The 12,002-nt window shown below is 40.7% G+C and overlaps 1 protein-coding gene across 1 annotated transcript in view; it reads left to right on the forward strand.

The window, feature by feature from the left end:
* The window catches only part of ZFP91 (ZFP91 zinc finger protein, atypical E3 ubiquitin ligase), a 33,088-nt gene extending 21,477 nt beyond the window's left edge, over positions 1–11,611 (forward strand). The window contains exons 7-11 of the mRNA XM_061609701.1: positions 2,951–3,001; positions 4,427–4,505; positions 5,454–5,568; positions 7,363–7,462; positions 7,920–11,611. Of these exons, the coding sequence (XP_061465685.1) occupies positions 2,951–3,001; positions 4,427–4,505; positions 5,454–5,568; positions 7,363–7,462; positions 7,920–8,430 (856 nt within the window). The 3' untranslated portion in view covers positions 8,431–11,611. The remainder of the gene's footprint in view (positions 1–2,950; positions 3,002–4,426; positions 4,506–5,453; positions 5,569–7,362; positions 7,463–7,919) is intronic.
* Positions 11,612–12,002: the final 391 nt, after the last annotated feature.

The raw sequence follows: 12,002 nt of genomic DNA on the forward strand, positions 1-12,002 counted from the left end.
TTCCTATATCATCAGAACTATGAAGTCTATGGTTGGGTGTTTCTGTAGGTTTTCAAACCCAAATAGAGCGTCTGATTCATAATTGCAACATTGGCAGAGTACCAGCCAAATGAAAGTACCTAGCTGACTTTGCATAGCATTACACTGAACACAAATAATTGAGTTGAATCCAGCAAATTCATTGTGAGAACAGAAAGACTTCTGCTCACACAGTGGAACTTCCCCTCTATCTCTTTCCTTGCATGCACACCCCAAATTTGCTCTGGAAGGTTGGGGGGAACTCAGAGCAGATTGGGAGGGAGGGGAAGTTCCATTGCACAAGAAAAAGTTCTGCTAGCATAATGACTTTGTTGGATACACCCCTTTATTTCCTAGTGAAAGTAGCTTGCTGCTACCTGGCTCCCACATTGTTAGTGGGAAGGCCGTGTGATTGGAAAAACTATATAAATATATAGATATAAAAAGAGCCATTATGGCTAGAAACACTTCTGGGTCCTATACTCTGGATTTTGTATTTATTTGTTTTGAAGACCCTATGGCTTCTGAGGATTTATAGGAAATGACCCATTCTCAGTTTCTATGTCTTGTATATGCAAACCAAGACCTAAAGCAACTTGCAACATTTCTTATTTTGGGGACACTAGTTCCTGTAATCATGTGCTATGTACACAGATTAAACTGAAAGTAAATTTCACGTTTTGAAGGAGTATGAAAGCATCGTGCCCTTGTATCATTTCTCATGCATGCTATACTTACCAAGATAGCAAGAGAAAAATGAATTAACTGTATCTGAAGTGCATTTTGTGGTAGAAGTGTTTGAACCAGGAAACTCTTTGAGTTCCATTGAGGTTGCAGGAACACTGGTTGAGAAACTCTAGTTATATCAGAGTTGCACAGCAAGTATATTGGGGGGGGTCTGTGGAGAGGCTGGGAAAGTTTTGGATGCCTTCCCATGGCTCACATGCCCCCTTCTGGCCTTATTCACATCAGAAGTCCAACGTTGGTAGCACTTAGTTGCAACATGGGGGCAGGTCTAACATTGGATCTCTCTCCTACCTCAGAGAAGGAGATTAGGTGAATCCATGAGTCTGTCCTCTTGTATTAAGTTTGCAAAAACAATTTTTTCTGTCCATAACCATCAAAGAGATAATCTCATTTCCAGCATAAGTAAGATCTATTGAGTATTATCTCCTATATTTGGGAGGAGTAGGGTGGGGGAGGGCTTTTGGCTAAGAGACAGTAGCTTTATCATCCCTGTATAGTAATATCAGTTCCAATTTTCAGAATAAGAGTGTTTATGTAGCCAAAATGGCACCCCACATACAGAAGAGAGAAAGTTTCAGCAGGCTTATAGGAACCCCAAGATTTGCAGAAGTACAAAAAAATGTACGTGTCAAAAAGCCCCAAGGGGAAGACAAAACTCCTAACAGTTTAACCCAATAAGGACGGAGTGTACTCAGTGGTCATGGAATGCTGGTGACTGTTGGGGGGCTGAAAAAGAGTAGTCGCAGTCCTGAACATGGAGCACCCCATGGTACAACATTTTGTCTGGGGAAGAGCTGTTTTCCAGTGGTAGAGAACATGCTTTGCATGCAGAAGATCCCAAGTTCAATCCCTGGTAACTCCAGGTGGGGCTGTCTGAAACCCTGGAGAGCTGCTGTTGGTCATTGTAGACAGTACTGAGCTAGATGTACCAATGGTCAGACTCTGTATAAGGCAGCTTCCTATGATTCAGGTCCCACTTGTGTATAATAGCAAACTATGTACACAGCTTCAATATTGGGTTGGGAACTGCATGTTTTGCGCTAAACAGATAGTCAGTCAGCTGTCTGTTTTGGTGGTATTGATCACCTTTTGAGAAAGATCCAGGATTTGGCTGCTTGTTTCCCTCCTAAATAGATTATCTGGATCCAATTTAACATGCAGTACTAAAACCTTTTTTCTCTGAACATAACCACTCTATAAAGCAGAAATACTGTACACTACCTTCATTTTGAGCATCTAACTACCTTGGTCTTTTTATAGAGACATCCATGGTTCCATATGTTCACTCATCTGCTCATCATCAGCATTTCTTCCTCATCTTGAGAACCCTAACTGTTCTGACTTCCCACATAAGCCTAGTGGGGGTGAATGGGGAAACCACTCTTTCTTTCACTGAGAACTTGGCAGAGGAAAGCAGAGGTGATTTCTCTTGCATGCTAGGTTTTAATAGGAAGGGAAAGAACCATCCCTCCTTTCCTCTTTGATAACCTCCAAACAGATGATGATCAGTGTTTCTCCACACACTCCACAGAGCTGTTCTAATATATAACAGCAGTGGCAAGGCCACTGCTTGCTGCACTTCCTGCAAAACCCCATCTTGTGGGGGAAAGAGCATCTCTTCTTCCCTCCAAAGAGGGGCAAGGGGAAGAAAGAGTTCTTTCCCATCTCTATGCTCTTGCAGTAGGAGGCAGTAGAGTGCCTTTCACAAAACCCTGTTGGCAAAGATTTTTCTTTACTTTTCTTGCATGCTTATATCACAAGACTAGAAGGAGAGGGGTTAATACAACCACAAGTAATTGGTTTGGTTAGTAAACCAAGCCAAACTCTGCGGTCTCTGGAGGTATCCCTTAATAATTAGAAGTTTCTACTAGAAAAAGAATTCCTTGCACAACTAGAATTGATCTCTTCTGAGTGTTGTGCATCTGCTTGCTTAGCTGGTAGTTATGTTGAAACAAGTTCTGTGCAAGCCTGATAGTGGAAATACATATACTGAATTATACTTCATTGTGAAGAAACTACTTGTTCTGTGCTGGAAGTCTCTTTATTTTAGCGGTAAATTTTATCATTAATGAACATGTCATGAAGCATATAGTTTGCTTATAGATCTATAATTGTGCATTCCTGCTTTGTCTATCTTTTTCTCTGTCTTCATTTTTTTTGTTTTGTCTTGGTGTTCTTGTCCTAGGAGAGGAAGGAGGAGAAAAGATGACAAGAGTCCACGACTTCCCAAAAGAAGGTGAGCGCCTTTTGCTTTTTTCCATCTTAACATAGTGATACAGTATCAACCTAGCTAACTGAACACTAGCTATCTAAAGTCCTGTTGAGGCAGATCTTTTCCATGCTTTTCGTTTGACATATAAAAAATGGAAACTCTTGTGTTTCTCATGAGTGCCAGCAGAGCTGAGGAGACAGCAGGATGTAACATGTTTATGGATGTAATTTCTCTGCGAGGACCAATAACTAGTGTGTCATCTTGCTCTTGAATAACTGAGTTTATACCAGTCTTACATTTAACAACTTGTCTGATAGACTTTGGTGACCAGGAATACCAAGCAGATGACATAGTGGCTGTTGGAGGACAAATGCATCCTCCCAACACTACAGAAACCAAGCGGGCCACTTGATAGAAAGGTTTTTTTATTAGTCTGCATTTAAATGCGATCTACAGAGGAGTGGGCTTCCCTTCTCTGTAGTCAGCGTGTGAATACATGTTACTAGCCTCTTGGCAAGCTAGTAACTTCTGTGGGCTCATTTACAAGGCTTGCTTACACTACAGAGTCTTTATAAAAAAACTAATCCATCTTTAAATCCTGTTCAATACAGTATACTTGCAGGAGTGATAAATTTGTCCACCTTGGGTCATGTCCCTTCTATGCTGTTCTTCCTATGTTTCATTTGTCTGTTCAGTTCTCGCATACTTGGTAAAGATGAGTCATTGGACTATAGTATTCTGAAATGTTTAATTATAGAACTCTGATTGAACCATTTATAATATCCATGGTTGAAAACAACCAATTTAGACAAAATTTGGGCAAAAGCAAGGAAACCTAAACAAAACTTCATAGTCCTAACTGTAAAACATTACTTTAAGGAGATATTGACACAACTTGTAAGCAGTTCTAACTTCTAAATATTGTGGGTAACAAAGAGTTGCTTCTGGGGCTGGCTGAGAATTTCAGTGAAAAATTGTCCCTCTACATGTCATGCCTTAAACAAAGGAAGGAGTAGAAGTTTTGTTGAACAAAACAATACAAAGATTATAAAGCTTTTTCTGTGAAGAATTTTAGAAACTGCAATGAGTCTAGAATACTCATTGTAAACTTTAAAAGTAATGGTAATAAATGTCAATAAAGTGGCTTCTTATAGGAGTCCTCAGTCATATCTTAATTACAAATATAGTCAATATATTTCTCTAACATTACTCAGTGATCTACTGTCTCCAGGGCTGTGGAGTCGGTATATCAAACCTCTGACTCTGACTTCTCTATTTTTCTACTGTCCGACTCCTTCATAAATGGCAAATGTATTTTAATATTAATATTAATATTAATTTTATTTTGAAGTTGGAGTCAGTACATTTCTACCGACTCAGACTCCACCCAAAATTGCTTCCAACTCCACAGCCCTGACTGTCTCTATCTGTTTCTCTGTTTTTTCCTAGGAAAAAGCCCCCAATACAATATGTACGTTGTGAGATGGAAGGATGTGGCACAGTTCTTGCTCATCCTCGCTATCTGCAGGTGAGAATAATTTTTACTATTGGTTTGAATCCGTTTAAGGTGATACTACTACTATTCTCTTCATCATACAAATTACTTTGTATGTACTTGTGTTTGCAACTTATTCTAACGCAGTGTATTGATGTTTCCCTGGAATAGTGCAGTAGCACCATTTCGGCAGTTAGGTTTTGTAGTGTAGGTAGATTTTACTGCCCAAAGTGGGCAGGGCTATTGCTATTAATACAGTCCTATTTGCTTTAGACAATGAGAATTCCAACACTGTATTATGCTATGACTTTGAAAACTACATTATTTTACCAAGCACTGCCAACATTCAGTTCTGACTATGGGGCTAGCTGCATATTATGAACTAAGACATATAATAGTGCCCCAGTGCAAAAACACAGCCACTTTTGGAGGAGGGAGGTTAGAGCAGAGAAGCAGTGGGCAAGAAGGGGACAAGCTGCACATTCTTTGTGCTGTTCGTCTAGGTCTCTTGGATGATGTGTGATCTGGAGCAACAGAATGGATTAAATGCCCCTCCCTCCCTACTGCTATGATTTTCTTCTCCTAAGGTAGCTTTGCTTTTTGTTGTTGTTGTTGTCGTTGTAGGGAAACTTGTTACATGTGTTAGCCTTTTTCAGACCTTGTTACCTAGCAATGGCAAGATACTAGTTGAGTCTTGCTTGAAATTATTAGTTGAAAGGATACCATGCATGTCTTTTCAAATGCTACCAATCTGCGGGAAAGTATAAATATTGAAAAACTTTGGTGAGATCTTTCTATTTTTATTAAGTCCTAGTCATCCATCAGTCCAAAGCCTGCACAATCAGTTTTGCTTTTCATAACCCTTATACTACTAGGAGCTGGTAGAAAATGATTTTTCTCCTTTGAGAGGAAGGTCAGTGAACTTTTTTTCTGTTAGTATTTTTATTTTCTGTAACCCTTCTAAGCTTCCCTTGTTTTCAGCACCACATCAAATATCAGCATCTGCTCAAAAAGAAATATGTATGTCCTCATCCATCTTGTGGGAGACTCTTCCGGCTCCAGAAGCAACTTTTGCGGCATGCTAAACACCACACAGGTAATATGAGCTATAGGCCAAAACTGCCACACTCTATAGGAGGAATATAGGAGGAAAGCAATAGTGGCTGCTGGTGTGGTATTTCTTAACTGGCTTCCCAGTTTGGAGGTCGCTGCTGGTAATGGGGAGGGGCAAGGAGATGGGGAGCAATGCTGGTGCATCCCCAACACTGCACTCGCACCACACTGATACTCCCCATTGCCTTACCCCTCTCATTTACTGGCAGCAACCTCTGCCCTGGGAAGCCAGGTAAGCGGCAGCACCCTACCAGCTACTACTGGAAGAAAGTGAATAGTGTACTTTTTTGGATAGGTAGATCTCTAATCCAGGTGTGAAATGCACAATGAATGGAAATTGTGACAATCTCAGTGTTTAATAAGAAGCAGGAATAATTAGGCCTTAAAATGCCTGTTAAGTTTATTGCTGGTTGACTTACATTGGAACTGTGGCTTTTTGTAGCACTTCTGGGTGCAGCTCTTTGAGGTGTTTTGTTAAAAGTGGAAACATGGACTGGATGTTAGTTGCCATTAAACAAAAATGCATTTTGAAATACAGTAGCAGCTACAGGCTTCAGTGCCTAATGCTTAAGCACTATAGCTTTAGAATTTTACTTTAAAAATGTTTCTTAGAAATAGATGCAATCCCACAAGGTTTTTAAATTATCTGAATGCAATGTGTGCTTTTCAGTTTTATGTTAATGGGGGTGGGGGTGTAGGAGGACAGGAGAATTCTCATTCCCAGCATTCTTATTTTGATTAGATTTTTATGTTCAACGCAGACCTGCAAAAATTAGCCTATTTACCCATTTAGCGTGGTCTGTTTGCTTTTACTTTCTAGACAGAAACACTATGTAGTCTCCTTTCAGCTTGGTAGTCCTTTTTGTAAGAGGGTCGTCAAGCTTGTCCAATATCTTCCTCCTGCAGGGCTTCAACATAGTCTCCTTTGGAGAGTTGTGATCACAATCTAAGCCAACTTTAAAAACAAGTCTGCAGAATATATCAGCCCACAAAAATTTTAACACAAGCCACCATCCATCCAGCCCAAATATATGAATACAATGAACAATTGTACAATGTACAATGAAATATATGAACAAAATATAAATCTATATACTTAGTGGCTTGTCTTTCAGCTTCTTCCATGTATTAATGTGAATGTCTGGAATCTGGTGGATGTTGGCATCCTTTTCCCTATAAAAGGAATTACATTTGCTCTTATCCCACATCTGGCACAAATAGTAAAATGGCTAACTTTGTTACTGTCTATGCCTGAAACTTGTCAAGTGTTGGCATTTAGATGTGAACATTGACAATCGTGGACAAATTTTGTCCAAATAGTTTTTGTGAATGTCGGAATATATATTCAGGGTTTTATCCAACATAGCGCTAAGTAACCATCCCATCAGTGCAAGGATTACCGCCTTAAAATGGGCAATGTGTGACACTCCTCCCCTTCAAAGAGAAACATTTCTCTGTGATTGGCATAGAATGAAGAGCATATGTCTTTCAGATCTAGTGCGGAGGTTTTCCACAACCATCTCTCTTTATTGGAGACTTTGTGGAAGAAGAAAAGTTTGAATGCATAAATGCATCTCCCAGGAATGGCTTGGTAGTGTTACACATTTTCAGCTGAGAAATATTTCCTAGCACTGTAAAAAGCCACCTCTCACTTATAAGGGAAATATTTTAAAACGTGAGTATTGTGAATGGGGGCTTAAGGCAATGTCCAGATGTATAAATATGGATCTGATCAGGAGCAAGTCTTGATTATAGGATACTGTGTGCTGTTTTACAGATCAAAGGGATTATATCTGTGAATACTGTGCCCGTGCTTTCAAGAGTTCCCACAATCTGGCAGTTCATCGAATGATCCACACAGGCGAGAAGCCATTACAGTGAGTAATGTCATGAGGGATTAGACCAGCTGCATCTTTGGCTGCTTTTTCTTAGGCTACCTCTCTATATTTCACTTACATTTCTTTACATATTTAGAATACTTCTGTTCAAATTTCTAGCCCAGAGATTCTCTCAAAGCAGCTTAACAAAAGATTTGTACAATACAGTCAGATTCAAATGTGGTATCGGGAACAGAAATAACATAGTATTCATATGGTGCCAGAATTATTCAGGCAGAATTTCCTATCCTCATCTTAGTCTTTTCTGGTGTCGCCTTTCAGCTACTGCTACTAGAGAGCGAATCATCTGAGGCCTTCTAAGGCAAGGGAGTGGGGGCACAACAACTTACTTGGCCCATGATAGAGGCAAACCTTCCCTTCTCTTGTAAATCTCAATACATTATTCTGGCAAGTATGTTTTATTTTTCTCTTCCCTTCCCACGCCATATTTCTTTAGGTGTGAGATCTGCGGATTCACCTGCCGACAGAAGGCCTCTTTGAACTGGCACATGAAAAAACATGATGCAGATACATTTTACCAATTTTCTTGCAATATATGTGGAAAGAAGTTTGAGAAAAAAGACAGCGTTGTAGCACATAAAGCCAAGAGTCACCCAGAGGTGCTTATTGCTGAAGCACTGGCAGCCAATGCAGGCGCCCTCATCACCAGCACTGAGATCCTGGGTACCAATCCAGAGTCCGTTGTCCCACCCACTGATGGCCAGGGCCTTCCCCTTCTTCCAGATCCCCTTGGAAACACCACTCCTGGAGAATGTCTACTGCTGAACCCAGATGGGATGCCTAAGGCATATTGCAGTGGCGGTGACCGGGTCAATCTGATGACTGACGGAAAGATCTTTGTCGGCAGTGCTAGTGCCGAGAGTACAGAAGGGCTGGTCATGAACACGGAGATCCTTGGAGCGACCACTGAAGTTCTAATTGAAGATTCTGATTCTACAGGACCTTAGTAGGGAAGGAGCACATGGGTGTTGGGACAACTTCAAGTTGTATTTAAAAAAAAATAAATGGGAAAAACTTACTCAGTATAGAGAAACTAAAACATTTAAATTACTAGTCAAATAACTAAAGGGCCTGCCCCGCCTCTCATCCCTCCCAGAGTGGATCACTACACATTCTTTCATAGTTCCTTGTTGGAGAGGAATGTTGCCTTTACACAGAGACTGACAAAGCAAGGAATTCTTGCAGTGCAGTGCAGTGCAGTGAAGGGAAGCAGCCAGAGCCTATCCCTCTCCCTGCCATCCCAAAGGAAGCAAACTTCCTGCTTCTTGACTATGTGGCAAGATTGAAGCTGTTTATACTCTGGACCAGTATCTCATCCTCAAAACCCTCTTTTTGTTCATCCTAGTTGCATCCTTTTCTATGCATTATTAAATTCTGACCCTTGCAGGCTCTTATTTCTCCTTCTAGGGCTTGGGAATATAGCTTGGCACTTTAGGATCCCTGAGCAGGATGAGCTGTAAAACAGCATGTATCCCCCCCCCTTTCCATCCTTCCCTTCTGCCTCTGTAAGGAAAGAGAAGGGAATTCTGGCACTCTGGTACTCACTTTTTAAATGAGGGGTGCCATCCTTTTCTACAATTGCTCTGGCTAAGAAAGCCCTGTGTAGGAGAGGCAGTGAGAATGGGTGCTAGACTGGTAAAAGAAAACTTGCACTTTGAACATGTCTTGTTTTTAAGTTGTGATAACAAATTCCTTATTTATTTGCTTTTTTTAAAAGATCTTAGTTGCTGTCTAGGGAGGACATTCTTTCAAAATAAATCCGTAAGGGGTGTAAAACAAGCAGCCTCTTCAGCAATCCATGTTAGGGAACTCCTTCCTCCTCCTGAAGGGCTAGTGTAGCAGAGTAGGTCTTGGCACCCTTTCTAGTCAACAGTGAGATTCCTGTGTGCTTCAGCATTTGTTGGGGGGGGGGAGGATTTCTTTGTGGAGAAGTGATTGCCACTTCAAAACTTTGACCTGCTTTTGTCATTAATCTCTCCCCCGCCTTTGCTAATGTTTTGCTCACTTAGGCTACATTGTGAACTTTGCCTTTCTCTAGCTTTGATTGGGCTAATGCCATTAAGAGCAACAAGCCTTGTTTTGAGGAGGCTGAATAGATTGATAAGCCTTTAAGACATTTCAATCCAGTCTTTTAGAACCTAGATGCAAAACCGACATCAGGTGGCAGCTCCAGCTGTCTTTGGCCATATATCCAGCATTCTCACATAGATGCATATCCTCTTGTTTCGGTGAAAATTGGTGGCTTGGGTATCACATGTTTTAACATTTGTGGAGAACATAGAAAAGCAACTGACACGTCAAAGATTTACTTGGACATAATTTGCATGAGCTCTTGACTGTACAGTGGCACAGTATCCCAGTGAACCTAATTTTCTCTTCTACTGTCCTAATGTAGTCATGTGAACAAGGATAAGGAATCCCCTTGGACATGATTCTGCTTAAAACATTTTCATATTGCCATACTCTTTTAAAACAGTGTTTATACTTACGGACAGAAGTCTTTTAATCTAGAGTTCAACCTCACATAGTCCTAAATTCCTCTGTACAGCACTAGCGTGATTCTCAGTAACAGCTTTTTACAGTTCTGATTATCTGGAGAGATGTGTAAATGAAGCTCCTTTCTTGAGTTGGAAGCTGAGCATTGACAGGGTACATCTGTGAGGCACTTCAAATGAGGCAACATTGCTGCCTGCCAAGAGTTTTTTTTTTAACCGGCATTGCTTCAGTTTCTACAGACCAGTTAGAGGTTTCTCAACAACCTGCTAGGCTGCAATACACAGTTGGTGTGTTACATATGGTTTTGGGGCTGCATGTTTTACAGGCTTGAGCTATCCTCTGATTAGAATTGGCACTAAAAAGGTATTTTCAGTTGAGAGCTTATTATGTGTACTGCTGAGGAGTGTACTGCCCTCTTGTTGACTAGAATGTACTGTATTTCATTGCTGTACCACCAAGAACAAATCATAGTTTTTCTCAGCATTGTAGGGGTTTGTAACTTTCTGGTTGTAAGTAGGCAGTTGAAGTTCTTTCCCAGCTTGAGTTACCCTTCAGCCTCTTGCCTGCCTTTCCTAGACAGCTCTGTTGATCTTTTTTCCCTGTTGGAGTGTGTGTGTATGTGTGTGTGATTTTGTTGAAGAAACATTGTCTTGTGTTTAACTAGGACAGCTCCTTGCACTTTGAGGTGAATAACTTCTGGTCTAGATTTATAAACTGAAACCATTTGTCTTGACATAAAGTGTTCCTGCTGCTTCCCCTTAATGTGTCTCCCACCATATGCATGCAGTTTTGCTTCAATCAATTATTATAGTAGTTGCAATAAACTATTTATATTTTCTTCTAATAAGCTTTTTCCCATGGGAAGGAAGCACAGTGCTGGGAGCTGAATTGATATAATCTCCTTTCCTTTGTAATATGGGATAATTTACAGTAACTAGTTTGACACTGACCCACTCCAGATGCAGTTCCATAGCTTTGTCCAGTCTGTAAGCTCACTTTGGTTTTGTAAGCATTGCATACCCTTCCTGTTAATGTGAGGGTGTTTCTCCCTCCCCTTCAGGAGCTGATAGAAGCTTATTTCCAAACCTCCTAAGTATGGGTTCTCTTTCCAGCAATTAACTGAATACCAATAGAAGTGATTAAAATAGGAAATTCAAGAGGCATTTCAATGACTGGTGCACTTAGTGTGTGAGAAATGGTCCATCTACTTCAAATAGTTTTTGAACAATGGCAAAATGGTAGAGCCTTTGTAGGGTGGAGAACTGTTAAATCCCTGAAGGAGCCTTCCAGGATGATAGTGAAGAACTTGGGGCAAACTGCACTAGCATTATAAGTTCCTACCAGAGAGGGGTCAAGATTTGCAATTCTTAGCAGAACTACCTGAAGTAGTAGCCACTGGGTGGCAACAGAGCTGTGTTGCATTCTGGCACACCCCTATTTTTTAGTGTTAAGGGAAGGGATGGTTGAGCTGACAAGTCTGACTGCTTAAAAGCCTTGTTGCATACAAAAATTTCCACAAAGTGATGGTGGAGATTTGGGGCAGGGTGTCAGGGAGAGGGGCAGTGATAATCCATGTTGATAAAGGGTTATGTAAACAAAAGTAAATAAAACAATAAAAAGGGATACTGTTTTTATCTCTTGTCTTTAAGTTGGGTAAGCCATAACCAAAATAAATATTTAAAGGGTGGGGAAGAAACGTTTGTGTCTTGTTGCATGATATATAGTGAGGGAAAAGAGGCTGGTTTTCATGTACCTGCAGCAGTGCAGGAGCAATCCCATGCCACTCGAGCGTCTATATGAATGAAACAACTCTGATATTAATTGAACCACTCTAATCAGTACCTCATACCAGAATAGAATGTACCCCATCAGATGGAGACAACCCATGTAGTTGGGTTCTACCTAAATGGCTGATTCACATACGGTTCTGAGAGATTATGGGCAATATCCAACAAAATAGTTTAGTTACCACAAGCACTTCTGGCTGCACAACAGAACTGCCCCTCCCTCTCATCTTCCCATG

Source organism: Rhineura floridana, chromosome 2 (genome assembly GCF_030035675.1).
Source record: "Rhineura floridana isolate rRhiFlo1 chromosome 2, rRhiFlo1.hap2, whole genome shotgun sequence".
NCBI lineage: Eukaryota > Metazoa > Chordata > Lepidosauria > Squamata > Rhineuridae > Rhineura > Rhineura floridana.